This window comes from Panthera tigris, chromosome A3 (genome assembly GCF_018350195.1).
Source record: "Panthera tigris isolate Pti1 chromosome A3, P.tigris_Pti1_mat1.1, whole genome shotgun sequence".
Lineage (NCBI taxonomy): Eukaryota > Metazoa > Chordata > Mammalia > Carnivora > Felidae > Panthera > Panthera tigris.
The window spans coordinates 116,787,782-116,804,306 of record NC_056662.1 but is presented as its reverse complement, the minus strand read 5'-3'; the positions used below and the strand labels follow the sequence as shown (position 1 = coordinate 116,804,306).

General features: G+C 53.5%; 1 protein-coding gene across 4 annotated transcripts in view; it reads left to right on the top strand.

Annotated features, from left to right (window-relative positions):
* Positions 1-15,406, top strand: part of BABAM2 (BRISC and BRCA1 A complex member 2) — a 395,194-nt gene extending 379,788 nt beyond the window's left edge. For 2 of the 4 annotated variants that reach the window (XM_042982264.1, XM_042982265.1), the window contains exons 12-14: positions 12,452-12,628; positions 14,615-14,744; positions 14,977-15,406. In XM_042982264.1, the coding sequence (XP_042838198.1) occupies positions 12,452-12,628; positions 14,615-14,639 (202 nt within the window). In that variant the 3' untranslated portion in view covers positions 14,640-14,744; positions 14,977-15,406. The remainder of the gene's footprint in view (positions 1-12,451; positions 12,629-14,614; positions 14,745-14,976) is intronic. The other 2 variants (XM_042982266.1, XM_007088867.2) reach the window with 2 other exon arrangements.
* The last annotated feature ends 1,119 nt before the right edge of the window (positions 15,407-16,525 follow it).

The following is a 16,525-nucleotide window of genomic DNA, read 5'->3' as shown; positions in this document are numbered from 1 at the left end:
AATAGACAAGCTCACAGTGGTGGGAGCTGACCTCACTCCCGAGGCATTGGGTTACGCGTTGCCCAGTGTGCGCGGTGACGCCGTTCCGGGACACCCCTCCTGCAGAGGGTGTGCTGTCAGAGTGGTTTTCAGTAGGCTGTTATGAACTCCCCATGGGTGAGACGGCTTTGTGGTCAGATATGATTTCCAGCTCTCAGCTCACAGTGGGAATTGCATTTGGGCCAGCTCTGTGGGCAAATTTTGAAAGATTCCTAACCTACCCTTTTCATTTCATATCTAGCAGCGGCCCCCAGCAGTTTGGAGGCTGGAGGATTGGGAAGAAAGAGAGGCTGGGAGCCCACAGTAGCCAAGAACTTAATATCTACTTCCTGTCCCCTTTCTTGGTTCTGAAAGTCCACTGGGAACAAGAGGAAATGTAGTTTGTCAGTGTTCTGAGCCCCTAAAGCGTGCAGAGCACCGTGCTAAGGAACAGAGGCCTGCGTACAAGGGCACTTCTCTCTGTGCCCTAGAAAGATGCCCTAGGGAGGAAAAGGGTGGGATGTGGGCATCAGTGCCACCACTCCTCGCGGGGAAGGGTGATGGTAGCCCAGTGAAGCCGGCACTGGGGAAAGGCCCTGTAGTTACCTTGGGACCAGAGGCCTGGGAACTAAGAGGAAGAAAGCTGGCAGTTAGCAAATGTTTTTGATTTTTAAAACATACTGCTTCAAATCACCAGGCACACGCTGATGCCCTTCACTTTTCGCTACAGATGCTGTGGGTAAACATAGGGCCCTTCCGGTGGACTGTGAGTGCCTCAGAGCCGTGGCCATCCTGCTCCAAGCCTGTGGGCACACAAAGCACAGGAGACCTCCCAGGGAAAGCACTACGCTGCCACAGGGCACTAGCTTGTGTCCACATCCCCCTCTGCCTTGACCACACAGCTGACCTTGGGCCAGCTACCTGTTCTCTCCAAGTCTGTTTCTTCATGTATCCAGTGGCAGGAGAGCAGTGGTATCTATTTTCATACACTTGATTGTTGCTTGCATTAAAATGAAGGGTTTTTTTTTTTTTAATGTTCATTTAGTTAGTTTTGAGAGAAAGACAGCGTGAGCAGGGCTGGGCAGAGAGGGGGAGAATCCCAAGCAGGTCAGCGCAGATCCTGACGCGGGGCTTAATCCCACAAACCACAAGATCGTGACCTGAGCCGAAATCAAGAGTCAGACACTTAACCGACTGAACCACCCAGGCACCCAAAATGAGGTTATTTTAAAAGCATATTATAAACTAGAAAATACCAAGTATCAAGTTAGTTCATTCATTTATTCAACAAATATTAAATGCCTACTAGGTACAGGCACTATGTAGTCAATAGTCCCAGGTATTCCAGACCCTCTTATAAACAGAAGCTGTTCCATCGATGTTTCTTTTTTTTTTATTTTTATTTTTTTAACATTTACTATTGAGAGACAGAGCATGAGCATGGGAGGGGTGGAGAGAGGAGGAGACACAGAATCTGAAGGAGGCTCCAGGCCTTGTGCTGTTGGCACAGAGCCCGACGCGGGGCTCGAACTCAAAAACCGCGAGATCATGACCTGAGCCAAAGTCAGACGCTTAACCGACTGAGCCACCCAGGCGTCCCTATCGATGTTTCTTGAATTAAAGTGAAGCAGGAGTTGCCTAGAGTGTGTTCATGCAGCCGTGTGGTGGGAGCAGAGGGCAGGCGGAAAGGAAACTAACATGGTTTGAGTTCTTACCACGTGCCTGGCACGGGTTCCTCACGACAGCCACGTGAGTCCTATGGGAACTCCATGGAGACCCAGGATGGTTAAGTAGCTTCCCCAGAGACACACAGGTACTAAGTGACAGATGCATATTTAAACTCAGTTCTGACTCCAAAATCCACCTCTTCCCTCTGGGCAGTAAGAGTGGTTGCAGAGTGCTCTTCTTGCCACAGAATGAGACCAGCCTGTTCCCTCTCTAACCTCTCTGATTTTCCTTCTTCCAAATATCCCCCAGATCAATGACTCAGGCCAGATCCTAGCCAAAAATGGTCACTCTTGCTTCTAGGCCAGAAAGTGGGACTCGTGTGAAAGCAAAGCAGGGTGAGGCTCTATGACCACAGGCCAAAACCTCATGTTCACAAGGGCACAGGTTTTAGGAAAACAATAGCCTTTGATGCCTGCTCAGGATTCCTTCAATGGTAAGGCCCCAGGAGGCAACTCTCACCCAAACAACGTACTCTTGGCAAAGGGAGGGTGGGTGTCTTTTCAGGCATAAAGCTACCAGCAAGGACCCAGAAATCACTCAAGGGAGTTGTTGATTTCCCTAGGGGATCTAGCTTTTGGAAATAAACTTAGCAAAGGATTCCATTGGCCTCCATCCTGAGGCCTGTCTTGCCTCTAACACCTTGGAGGGGAGGGAGATCATGGAACTTTTGTCCTTATGTAGGTTACCAGCTCAGCAACTGAGGCGTCCTTTTCTCAAGTTTAGCACCAGCTATTTATTCTGATAAAGAATTGGTAAAAAAACAAAACGAAACTAGTGAGGTTACTGTTTGGCTTGGTTTCCAAAAACCAGTCCCTGCAATTGGCAGTTATTTCCTAGACTTAATAGGTGTAGGAAAAAAGGACCTTTGTTGATGGTCAAGCATTTGACAGAAAATGAGAGTATTTCTGTGTTACTGAGGTACAGCTCCCAAAAATGAGCACAGAGGCATCCAGGTGGGGTGGATCGTCAGAAGGATAGGGAATCTACAAGGCTGCGTTCAAAGCTGGGTAGACCCAGGGCTCCAGAGCCAGCAACGCCAGAGAACTCCTGCCCACAGTGCTCAGGAAGGCAGCCTGACCTTGGGGCCCGGGGCACGTGGTGGAGGCCTCGGCTGCCCCCACCATTCAGTTCACAAGGCCTCAAACATCTCCTCCCCCTGAGAGTGATCGCAGAGGCAGACAATGACATGGCTACAAGAGACATCAACCTGCAACCCCAACACAGTTTAGGTAGGGTGTTTTGTTCCAGAAGACACAAGTAGCACCCATGGGCGGGCGTTCCCAGGGGGTAGATTTCAGTTTAGAATAAGGCAAAACACTGTAACTATTAGACATGCCTTTAGGTAATGTGCTCTCCCTCATGAAAGGTATTCAGGCCAGCACTAGAGGGTCACCCCCTCAGAAGTACTGTTAAGGCAAGCCCTGCCTTGCGCAGGATCCTAAGATCTCCTCCACTGTGTCTCTGGTTAGTACCGAATGAGCGGCTCCACAGTTGGAGCTTTAGAGACTGGCACATGCCGTGGCTGGGGGTGGAGGCAGCAGGCTTTGTGGAGGGCCTGATGCTTATGCCAGGCCTTGAGGGCAGGTGGGTAGGTTTGGGTAGGAAGGGAGGGCTCCAGCATGTTGCAGGGTCCAGGAAAGTTCCCTTTACCTGCAAAGCAAATGCACTCCTACTTAACTGGCTCCCAGAGTTGCAAAGGGGAATTAATTATTGTTTGTGATACACTTTAAGATTCCCCGATGAAAGACCTTGTATAAATGCAAATTATTATTATTGTCATTAAAGGTGCTAGACGTCTGGCCTGCTGGCTAATGCCCTGGTATAGCTCTGAGAAGAAAAGAAAGCAAACTCCCCGCAGAACGTTTGCTCTGGTTGCTCCAGAGCGCTAGCAGTGAGGAGAAGCAGGTCAAGGAGGGCTTGGCCCATGACTGCGAAAGTGAAGCCATCCAACCCTGACCAGAATTAGCATGCAGCTCTCTGCTCTAAGAGTCAAGTGTCTGTGTACCTCCGAGGGCCAGGGCCCTGCTCAGATTCATTCCCTGATCGCCGCAGGATCCGGCCTGTTACTAGAGCAGGAGCTATCCATGACCGAGTGAGTGTTTGCTTGTCTACTGGTCTGAAGGATGGAAGGAAGGTGGCCAGGATAGATGCTGGCCACCCAATGTTGGGGTCCTATGTCAGATCTAGAGACAAAGGGCGAGATCTAGAAACCTCAGACATGTGTGATATCCCTGACAATACTTATTAAGGCTTTGAGAGAACCCCTCTAGCAAAGCACAGGGAGAGGTCATTCATTAATTACTGTTTCCACGTAAGCCACTGTCTCTGGCTAAAGTGGTTGGATTGCTACCAAAGTAATAATAATAATAATAACAATAATAATAATAATAATCGTAATAATAATAATGAGTGGATAGTAGTGTTTTAGACCTGGAAGCGAACTCAGAAGCCATCCCTTCACTTTCCGGATGAGGCAGTGTAGGGTGCGGAGAGGTGAGGTGGCCCATCCCAAGTCGCATAGCCAGTAAGAAGCAGAGCCAGGATCACACTTCAGGCCTCCCCATTCCTAGTCTACAGCTCAATTATGTCAAGATAATAATACCTCCCATTTTATAGCACTTTCCAGACATCGTACTTCTCAACAACCCTGGAGATTTTAAGATCCCAAATGACCTCACTATTAAAGGACCTTCTGCCCTCTGCTCTTCTGGGGCTCATTATTTGGAGAACATTTATGATGCCTCTTATGTGCACCTGGGTAGATTGCACATGTCCTCCCCGTACTTTCTTTTCCTTCTCGCGGACATTCAGAGTAGGCCTCATTCTTCACGCAGGTGCTTTAGTACTTCCGGGAACCCGAGGGACAAGCGAGAGGGAGGCCAAGCTCATCCCTTTGTCCCTTGTCATTGCAGTCATGATTCTACTGAAAAGCCACCCGATGCAGGTCCCTAGAGGGGGACTAAAGATACCAGTCAACACCTCTAGACACATAAACCTACAAGAGGGAGGGCCATTTAGCAGGGGTTTGTAAGAACGAATGTGAGCTGGCAGTAAGTAACTCTCTGAATTCATTCCTGGGCTGTCGGCCGTTCGGTGCTAATGGAGGAGACCCAAATGTAGCTAACCTGGTGCTTGGGAGGGGAGGATTGCCAAAGCAGAGCACTGGAGAAATCCCCGAACGCAAAGAGGAGTCCGAGTGACTCGGTGTCACACGGCAGCCCCAGAGGTAGGGCCCCGGCCTCCACACGCCATCTCCAGCTCTCTCTCCTCTGGGAACCATGGCAGTGTGGAAAAAACGTGTCCTTTGGAGTCCAGCAGCTAGCAGCTCTGGATTTATAAATAGCATTGCCACCAGTTACCTGCGTGATCTTAGAAAGCTGCTTTGCGTCTCTGAATCATAGATTTCTCATTGGCAGAAACAGAGATAATAATACCTCCCCGGCAGTAGGCCCATCAGGAGAAGTTAAACGTAAAATAATATAGATGGAAACAAATAGCATGAAGTCTAGCACGTAGCAGGCACCCTCCCTCCTTTAATACTTATGGCTTCCAGGTTTTTTGTTTTTGTTTTTCTTTTTAACCGCAATCCACGGGAAGATATTTATTTTATAACCTAATTCTGTCTTTATAACTAAAACAAAAGTTTCGTGAAAAACTGTTTCCCCTCGCCACATGTGATACACTCTGACTTTATTTTGTTTCACGTTAATGCTGCTTGGGACCCACTAAATTGATTTCACAACGTACTGCAACCGTGATACCAATCATTTGAACCAGCCCATTTGATACCACGTGTGGATCTCATTTACCCACGTTGTGTGTCCTTCATTTCCTTCCAGCCCTGGCTCTCTGTAGCTGGCACACAGGGCCAGAGCTGCCCGTGCACAGCATGCACAGGGCCCCGGGCTTGGTGCAGGGTGCAAAGAGCCCTACGGAGCAGGTGGGCTCCTCCCCCGTGCTCTCCCCCACCCTCCGCGGTGCCCCTCAGAATGACTGAGAGGACCCATAAGGCTCCCCGCCTGCCACGGTTCTGCCTCCTGCCAGCCTGCTGGAGAAGTTCGCTACGCTCCCAGCCCAACATAGCCCACCTGAAGTTTCTGTCAAGGCCCCCGGAGACCAGCAGGGAGGGTGGGCCTCGGGCAGCCTCTCCCATTGAATAGTTCCTTCCTTTGGAATCGCTGCTCTCCCATCTGTGAGCCCCGAGAGCCAGATGTCTGCGGATCTTATTTCAGCTGCCAGGCAGGGGGATTAGAATAGAAAGAAGAGGGACCCTGGCCATCCTTGCTGCCCCTCCTCTCGGTCTGCAAGGGGTACCTGTGAACACACAGCTTGGGGCGGGGGGTGCGGCGAATACTCAGAGAGCTGGAGTGATGAAAAGCTGGGCCCAGAAGCAGCAGGCAGGGGCCCGGGCATCCACGGAAGACATGAGCTGCAGCCTCCAGATGCCGAGTCTAAGTGGAGAACCCAAACTCACAGCCAGGCAAACACCACTTTAAAGCTCCAGGGAGACTCTCTAGGGAGGACAGGATTGTTTATGCCCCAAAGAGTCAATCTCCTAAGTGTTTCCCTGGCACTGTGGGGGTCTGGCACTCTCCTGCGGAGGCTGATGCCTGGCAGTGCTGAGGGGGAGCCTTGAGGCACAATCCCCACTGGAGTGTGACTTGGGGCCTCGGACACACACTCCCACTCCGCATGGCCAGCTCGGCTGGGACCCTGAGCACTTCCTCTTTGAGGTCTATCCTTTGGTTTTTCCCCCTTTGCTGACTAAGAAGGGGAGAGTAATCCGTGACCTTGGCAGTGACTCACTGCCATCAGATGGGCGGTCAGCGTCTCCCCAGCACAGGTGAGCGTAGGAGTAGCTCTCGTCCTGGCCAGGCCTGTGGAGGGATCCCGACACCCTTCACGGGCATCCACACAGCCATCCGTGGGAGCAGCGCTCAGCTCCTATTCGTGCAGCCCTGGGCAGAGGGAGCAGAAGACCGGTGCCCGCCACCGAGGCACCTGCCATCTGAGGCACAGTGAGGGAAACAGGATGAGCACAGGACTGTGGCTCTGCTCTGGGTCCCCAGGCAGTGCCACACTCCCTAGGCCCCCCCCCCCACTGCCCCGACACCTGCTGTCCGGCTTCAGCCCAGCCAGGTGCACCCCTTCATCTCAGCCCCCTCCCCACCCAGGGGCCCAGGCCTTTCTCAGTGGCCACAAGGTACCCCCTCCTCCCAGCCTCTCATCGAATAGGTTCAGGATGCAAACAGCATCAGGCTGAGAGGAATGTGAGCACTGCCCCTTAGCTCCAGGGCCTCCAGCTGGCCGTGGGCACTTCATTCACTCATGCACCAAGCTAGCATTCACTTGCTGTGAGACCCACAGGAAGGTGAGCACCACTGGGCAGTAAGGACGAACCATCCCTAAATTCTGCTGTCCAGAGACTTACAGAGAAAACCTGTACTAACAGCCGTGACTGTCGTGTGCTGTGTTAGAGGAGCCACCATTTTCTCCGGCTCTCAGTTTTCCCTTCCCTGTAGTGATTGGACTATATGACCTCTGAGATTTCCTTTTGTTCCAAAATGTTATAATTCTAAAGTACGTCTTGAAGCCAAATGTCTACGTTCGTTAGAAATATTTATTGCATTGCTGTGTGTTGAGCCCCACACCAAACCTGGGATGCCAGAAGGCGGTTGAATATGACTGTCTTGCCGTCGAGGAGTGTGTGGTGGCTATGGAAGAACGGTTGGAATGTGACGGATGTGTGCCCCCAGAGATGGGGCCCAGTGGAGGATGGGAGCCCTGTGGCTGGGGGAGGCTCAGGAGCCCATAAGGACTACCCGTCCCTCCCTCTCATTTGGCCAGCTGACCTCTGCTGTCCTCCTTGGCCGCCTTTTCATGCACTGTGCCAGAGGGTTCCAAGGGGGCAGAGATACCTGCAGCCCTGGGGACAAGGCCTCACTCCTGCAGTTGCAGAAGCTGGCTGCAAGCTTCTGTAGCCCAAAGGAACTGGCCAGGCTCCAGAGGGCCTCCTTGGAGGGCCTCAGAAGGAGAGAGAACCACTAGGTAATTTTGATCATTTTAGTAAGCATTTAAAAATACCCTGTGATTTAGAAGGAGCCAGATTCCATCCCAATACTTTGATGTCTAGAAATGGATCTCGGTTGGTTGGTTGTTGAAGTCCTCCTAAAACAGCATTTGATTTAATTCAACACATACTGAGACTACAGTCTCAGCCCGTCGGCAGTCTCACAGGCGAGGAGCCCGAGCTGCACAAGACATCGTCTAGACACCAATCTAAACATTCCAGACTCGAGTCAGACCATGGCTGGGCCTGAGGTTGGAGGCCCGGTGTGCCGTGGAATCCAGCGGAGGGGAGATTGCTTCCAGCTGGGGGTGGGGGCTGCCGCCCGAAACTGTGAGCTCGTGATGCTGTGTTCCCAGCAAGATATCAAGCCTTTGCATCTCAAGCGTGTTGATTTTCTTGTTTTGCAAGTTCAGACCCCCTAAAAACGAAGCAGCCGTGCTCAAGGATCGACACATTTAGGGAGATTGTGTGAACCAGTTACAACCACTTGTTTGTTCCTAGAGCCCACGCCAGAGAGCCAGGCGGACATCGCCTGGGGCGCAGCTACAAAATAAGCTTCCATTGTGCCAGTCCCTTGCCCACCAAGGCGCCCAGAGTCGGATGGGCAGACTTCACAGGGGCCTTTGGAGGGTTTGGGGTGAAGGGCATTGGAGTAGACGCAGGTCTCTTTGTAGAGATCCTATTTTAAGGTTGACTCCTCTGACACGAGGAGAGTAACCTCAGATGAGTCAGTATTTACAGTGGCCCGTCCAGGACAATGAGGACCAGGCAAGACCACGAGAAATGATTAGCAGGACTTTGTCTCACTATTTACAGGACTGCTTTGATTTTCAGACCACAATCGGTTTTCATATGACTGATTAAAAACATGTGCCAGTTGAAGTCACAGCTGCAGCAGAAAAGTGGGGAAAGAAATGGGCCTTAGATGTTTTGGAACTTGCCTCTCTTTGCAAAAATGCATTCTGACTTGATTTATATTTCCTTGATTTCCTGACAACGAGGGTCGTGTCCCCAAACCACTTCTCCCACCCCGCCCCTCTCCACCACCACGTTGGCCTGACTCTGGCAGACATCCTAAGGCTCATCTCATGATTGCCCAGAGAAAAAAGATTTTCGAATTCCAAAAAGAGACTACCAAGCCCTGTTTTGGAAGAAGATAATTGTTTAGGCTTTTATACAATACAAAGTCCCAAGTAAGCAAGGCTGAAGGCAGCAAGACCCCAGGGTCTCCTGCATGTGGGAAGATGTGCCCCAGTGGCACCAGGATCAGGGCACCACTGGGCACGTGAACTCACTAAGCCTGCGTTTTCCTGCCTGCAGACAGAGAGCGGGGCTTCCTGCCACACTGATAGCCATGCTTCACCCGCTCCACGGGGCCCCTTCCCCTTCTCCAGAGTCCCCAACCCGTTTGGGCCTTGTTTTCTGTTTCTGTTATAATTTTCTTAAAGCCATATCAGTTCACATGTTCAAATGTGGATTTTTATTCGTTTGAAAATATCCATTGAATAAATACAGAACTGCAATTCCCGTAGGGAAAACCCCTATAGATGAGCCCTTTTTGGACACAGTTCCTAAATACCTTCACCCGAAGGCGCCTGCAGATTTCCCTAATGGTCCCTGTCATAACTTTCCAGAACCCCTTCCCCAGAACACGCCGGTTATTAACAACCTGCTGTGGAGCCTCCCCTCGGGACGGCACAGGGACGGCTGGGGAACTGGTCTTCCGTCCCTGTCGTGCGCTGCCTGTGGTGCCACTAAATGTCTCCTCAGGGCCCTGCGGTGTTCATCGCTGACCCTGTCTTGTTTGTGAAAAGGCGCCACAGATGGTAACAGCCACCACTACCGCCTTTCCGCGCTGCCACCGCCTGTGACACGCTGGGCCCCGGGCTTGGCTGGGGCCCTCACTGAACAGGTGAAGAATCAAGACACAAAGAAGTTAAATGGCTTGCTCGAGGTCACGTGGGCGTCTCAGAACCATAAGTAGGTGGCACTAAGAGACCATCAGGTATAAATCTTCCTGTTCCGGGTGAGGACACTGAGTCCCGGTTCCGGATGACACAACAAGCCAAGGCCTGCACTAGAACCCATGTCTCCGTGGTTCGGTACTCTTTCCACCTGACCCACGGACTACCCCTTACGATACCTGGTGACCTGAACAGAAGGCCTGTGTGGGGACCCAGCCAACTTGGGCGCCCCCATCACGGGCCGCCAGAGCCCTGTGATTCTTAAACATCCCTCTAGTTCACGGCTGCAGCTTCCTCCCTGACCAAGCCTTTGACCAGAGCTACACACAGGAACACAGCCAGCAGCTTGGGCAGAAGACAAAGAGGGTGCCGGTGGCTGTGACCGCACAGCCCATCCTTAGATAACCCAAGCGTGCCGCTGGCACCTCCGGACTGGATTTTAAGAGATGCGCCGTGTCCCGAAAAGTTTGGCTGGGTGTCCCCCCCCCGAGACTGGCCATCTCTGTCCCTCCGACTGCTCCGCTCAATGTGATAAGCGAGAGATCATCCAACAAGCCGTGACAGAAAGGATGAACCGAGGGCAAGGACCCTATGTCCTCTTCTTCCACACAGGGGCTCCCTCTTCTGCTGCCCCCACAGACTCAGAGCCTCTCCCCTCGGACCCAGCTTCGTCCCCACGGTAACCATTGACATCTACTGATCATCTATGACGCCAGGCACCAGGCCAAGTGCTCACTTGGGCCATCTCATTGAACCCTCACGAGGATTACCCTTTAAGGCAATTGAAGGTTATTTTTCCGCTTTTGTAGTTGAAGAAATTAAAGCCGGAGAGGTGAGTCACTTGCCCAAGCGATAGAGCCAGTAAAGAGCAGCGTCGGCCCTCGAGCCCAGGTGTGCTGGCTCCGGAGCGCACACGACACTCACCCCCGCAGCCTTCACAGCCCACGGCCTACAGGGCTCCGCTCTGTAGATGAAGGATCTGACTCCTCGAGAAGGGAAGAGATTTCCTGCCGAGCGCCCGTTCCCTGACTCCTGGACCGAGGGGTCTGTCTGCCGCACTCCCTGTCGGGCCCGGGAGCCGAGGCCTGGCCGGTAGCCACTCCTGCTCTGAATTCATGGAAAACCTACCCAGCCGCAGCCTGGGGTCCGTTCTTTAAGCTTCATTCTTCCTACTTGAGACTCTGGGATTGGACCGAGCTGTGATTTTATAAAACCCGGAACAGAGGGACTGAGACCAGTGAAGAAGGTCAGAACCTTACTTTGTCCTAAGGCATATTCAGCTCGAATTTGGTCTAAAAATAAATTCCCTTCCAGCGTGAATAGAAACGATGAGTTTGACTGACTCAAGGCCTCTCTCCCCACGGGTCCTCCCGGCCAGTTAGCGCGGAGGCGAGGAGACCTCCCCTCCCCCACCCTGCCGCACACTTACACTTTAAAGCGTGCCATACGTTTTGTCTTTGGGTCAAAGAGTTTTTCAAAAGGTGATAGATGACTAGTGCCTTTGGCAGGCTATACCCTGGGCACTTCTCCATTTTCTCTGATAAGAAGTGAAATAAATGAAAACAGCACTTTAAAAAAAATAAATCTATAAATGGGTGGGAGCCAGTTGTCATTTTCCCCTTCCTCCTCCTCCCTCTCCCTGAACTGGCTTCGTGAGGAGCCCAGTGGGGCAGCGCCCGCTGACAACAGCCGGGAGCCTCATGCCTTTAAATAGCCCTTCTCCACACTGCTTCCCCTTCGCGTCACACAGCTCGCCCTGGAGGGAAAGCCCAGGACAGAACAGGAAACTTTAGAACTTTCTGAAGAAGGAAAGAACTTAACTCTAAAGCTTGCTCCCTCTTGCCAAGACCTTTTGGTCTAAGGAGCTGGTAGTGTTGCAGCCCCTACCCCAGAAGTTTCCGAGGAAGAACAGCCGATCAGATTTGTTTGGGGACCCTTGGGACTCTGGACCTGAAGCGAGAGGGAGGGAGGGGGCGGGCCCCAGGCCCAGCCAGTGTCGTCCACTCATCGGGTGCCTTTCGGGGGGCCGACTTGTAACTTGGGGAGGGGGCACCACCCTGCCCAGTGGTTCTGGGGTTGGCTGTGCTCCACAGGACACCTCAGGCAGCAAAGCAAGTACCGTGGACGTCGGCAGCAGCCTGTCAATCGCTGACTGTCGAGGATGGGCCACCAGGCTGTCCTCCAGTGAACACATGCATGTCGCTGGGCGAACAGCAGCAAATGAGACATGGGTGGGGAAGGAGTGGCCCGCACACTGGGTGGCTGCAGACAGTTGACAAGATCCCTTCCTACACTGTCCCGTGCAAGCGTCACGTGGGGTTGGACCCGTCACCCCTGCTCGCGGTGGGAGAAACAGCCCAGGGCCTCGCATGCCCTGCCAGCCTCGCTCTAGGTCTGTGGCTCTCTGGACCCCACGCAGCCCCTCCTGTCCATCAGGACAACTGTGGTGGTACAACTGGCAGGAAAGGGCTTTGAGGTCACGGGTCCCAGAGACGGTGACAGCGTGGCCGGCTCAGGCCCGTGTTAAGCAGGATGTGGATGGAGGAGGCTGCTCTATCCTTCAAAGTGTTGGCGTAATTGGAAGTCTGAGAACGGACTGCAGTCTCTTCTTCGGTGCCTACGTGTCACATTTGTCTGCCTTCTGAGGCTACTCTCTCACCTTCTCGAACAGCGTGCAATGGACATGCGTTAACGCCTCCTGCAACCCGGTGGCCATCCGTAGTTACCTTAATTACAGCCGTGAAGGTCTCGCTGAGGGGCCAGCTGAGGATGCTGTCGACGGGATGGCCTGTGGGGTCACTGAAAGATGTGCTCCCTGCTTTCCAGGGCCCACCGCGCAGCCCGGCAAGTATGACATGTAGCGTACGTGACAGATGCTGGGAGAAGTGCAAAGGGAGAGAACCTCTTGGTAGCCAGGGAGGACTTGACATTTGACCTGAGCACGAGTAAAGCCCAGAGGTGGAAAATGGCATGTGTGAGGAAGAGCAGGGGGCCAGATTGGAGCGGGGGGCTTGCATCCTGGGCCATGCGTGGGCGTCGGGGAGTCTGTGACCTCCCCCAATTCCAGGAGGCTGGAGGGCATACCTGCAATTTTTCTGGAAGAGGATCCTTCGCTTTCTTAGCTTCCCAGGGGAGGGGTGCATGCGCCCCAGAATGGAAGGGCAAACACAGCTTTTTTAACATGTCGGAGCCAGATAGTGACAATCGTGGAGTGCCAGGCTGCAAGTCCGGGGAACATGCAGGGTGGTGGTTGGGGTAGCGACAGGGATGCGCACTTGAAGAAAAGGTCCCTACTTGCAGCAGAAGGGTGAAGCAAGCCCGTGCCCGGGGGGAGAAACAGCCTTGTGCAGCAGCTCTGTTGAAAGGTAGTAAGACCTGGAGCCAGGGGGTGTCACAAAGGACGGAGGGACGTTGTGGAGGAGGAGGAAGAACATCAGGATGAATTCACCGCAGGGCTTTAGGGAGCCATGGGAGCCGTGGAAACAGGGTTCTGTTACGGAAGCACAGATGGGCCAAAGCAAGTTCAAAGACCTAATATTGGGGAGCCCTTCGTTCGGAGCACACTGGTTTGAATTACAGAGACGTCCAGATCGCAGTGTCCCGCAGGTGGCTGGAACGTGGGGCCGGAAGTCTGGGAGGGAAATGAGGGCGGAGGGGCCCAGATTGCGTGCTTCTGTGCTAAGGAGGCCGAGGCTGAGAACGGCACAGGGTGTGAGGGGCTGGGGCGGTGAGGGGGGCGGGGGGGGAGGGGCCAAGATGGGAGGGTCCCGGTGAGAGAGCTCATCCGGGGAGCGCAGCAAGGAGAAGGGAGGTAGGAGACCTAGGATGTGGGATGTCACGCCGGAGAAGAGCTTCCTGAGAGAGGAGGCAGCACATAAAGGCCACACTGAGGCCGCGGAGGCCAGGCCTGCAAAAGCCAGACACAGTGGCGACATTGGAAAGAAGTTTCAGTTGACTTGGTATTGGGGCAGCGGGAGGGCAGTCGGGTGTCATTGTAACTGCACTGTGGGACCCCAGGGCCTGTTGAATCGTGTAGGGCCACTCACCCCTGCACCGTGGGAGCCCTGTTTGCGGCCTTTGTGGTACTGGTAGTGACAGGGCCTCTCGGTGGCCCGTCCTAGTTCATGTTGTGATTCTGAATGAGCCGCTCTGGATAAGTAAGGTGTGACTACCCTGCCCTCATGTGAGCCGGGGGTGGGGAGAGAGAAGTAGGAGGCAAGCCTGGGTGACCAGGGGCCGAGGGCGCCTACCCCGCCCCTCCACTTCCTACCTCACCTTTTGTCTTACGGCAGAGCTTTGAGTTTCCCAGCTCACAGCAAGCCACGCCTTGCCCCCTGTCCCTGCTCCGGCTGTTTCTTGCCTAGAATACCCCTAATGCCTACTCCCCCTCCACCGTCACTGACGGTGCAAGCCTGGTGCCTCACGGTGCCTCCACAGGAGCCCTTACCGCCTCGGCTGGCACTGTTTATGTGTTTGTCTTCTCCTGTAAACTGGGATCTCCTGTGCGGCAGGGGCCCCGTCTAGGTCACCTCGAAGCCCCTTGCACCGCATACCGTGCCTGGCAGGGTGGGCCCATGTAGGACGTGGAGCCTGTCTCTACAGATTCGAATCTGGGTTCCAGAAAGGCCAGACGGTCTGCCCCAGATCCCGTCGCCAGACTGTGACTGACCAAGGAACGTTCTCTTGGTATCCAGCCTGGCTTTCTTTCCAGTAGACCAAACTGCACATATATTTGGAAATAAGTGGAGACCATGGAACGCTTAGAAATCCATTTTCTTAGACCCTCTTTGTCTCATCCAACTGAATGAAGAGTACAATTCTCTTTATACTTCAGGTCACAGAAACGACTGGGTGGCTGACTTGGCCACTGTCTGGCTTGTCGCGGGGATCAGGCCCGTCTTTGGCCCGGGAAAAGCAGAGGGAGACTGAGCACTGATGTCTAATAGGAACTGGCCGCCAGGAAGGTCTGCATACGGGCCCTTGAAATGTCCACACAAGATAGCACAGTAGTGAACTGTGTGTACCTCCCTTGGAAAAATCCAGAGGGCTTTGCATCAGCAGGGAAGGGAAATCCAACCCCAGATGCACGAACAATAAATAACAACTGTTCTGAGTTAGGTTGAAAGCTCTGAGTTGCACTTTTTTTCAAGTTGTTTGTGCTAACCACAACTTTTTTCTCCCCCTCTTTCCCACCAGGGCTTATTTCAAAACCTTTGTCCCTCAGTTCCAGGAGGCAGCGTTTGCCAATGGAAAGCTCTAGGAAACACCAGTCTTGAGAAGCGGCCAGCCAGACTGCTCTGTCCACATGCGTGTCAGCACATATGGCGGCTTCCTGGAAGCCGCTTGGAATGCCTTCATGGCAGCGTTTTGCTCACACAGCGGCTTTGCACACCCCGCCTGGGACCCAAACTGAAGCTGGCCGGCGGCAACCTGGCCCCCACCTCCGGCTGCTCCCTCTTTGTTTCCTTCAGTATATTTCTAGTTGGAAGAAATAAAATCACAAATTATGACAAACTATTTTTCCGGGGAAAGGAAGACACCACAAATGCACACACCCTTATTCCAGGAAAGCCTTTGTCTCCAAGACCTTGTTTAAGTTTTAACATTAAACCCCCCTTTGCTTTTATTTGTCCCTAAAACTAGTGTCACGAGTGTGTGTGTGTGTGTGTGTGTGTGTGTGTGTGTGTGCGCGTGCACGTTTTACACCCAACGTTTCCCACTTGGGGCGGTTCTCCATCGAGAAAGGTGCTGCCTAAATGAATCTGACCACCCTGCGTAGTTTCAGCCACCCAGCAAGCCCGGCCCAAGACTGGGGCTCAGGAACAACTGGGCCCAGCACCCCCACCCCCACCCCTCCAGCTCCCTGAGTGGGCGCCCTGTGTAGAGTTTGCTGAATCAGCCAGTGAATCCGTCCTTCCCTCTCTCACGTCACCCCTCCCTAGGCTGATAGGAGGCCTACTTGGGCTCATGCGGCCTGGTGTAAATCCTACCAGGAAGACAAAGGTTGGGTGCTGTGGGCCATCACTGGCGTATGTGTGATATCCAGGCTCAGGCCTGGCGGCTGGGGAAGATACCCTGAGCAAGTTCCGTTTTTCCTGTATTTATGGATTATGGATTGTCAGGACTCCTCTTGTTTCCACCCCCAGCCCTTCACCCCTGCCGCCCCCTTAAGTACACAGAGAGAACTATGACCCAAGAGCTACAGAAACTCTCCCAGCAAATTGGGATGGGAGCAAGCCTGGAGTTGGGGGCCAGGCCTCTCCATACCATCACACGACTTCTCTTAGCTCCCTCACAAGTTGAGTACAGCCACCCTGACCACTTTATAAGATTGCCACTTTCGCTTAGCATTGTCCCATCCAGAAGGCTTTCAACACGGGACGTCGGACCTACGCACCGAGGTGAGAGAAGCCAGCAGCTGGCCTGCAGGGCCTGTACCCGTACTTCACCCACCTGCCTTCCCAGGCGAAGGTGAAGCCCCAGCCCACCTGTAGGGTTTCACGGGGCCTCGCACTGTTCCCCTTGGTTCCCCTTTTATCATGTGAGCCTGAAAGGGGACCAGCCCAGGGCCCTCGTGGGGGCCCGTGAGGGATCTCTCTCCTTCCTGTATTCTCCAGCTCCCAGGAGGGAGGGGAATGGCTGGGGCAGAGCCCCAGCCCCGGCCAGCCACCAGCTGGAGGACCGCCCAGCTCCGGGTTCTTATACCGCGTGGGTGCTTTGCCCCCTGCCCTGAAACCTTGGGAAC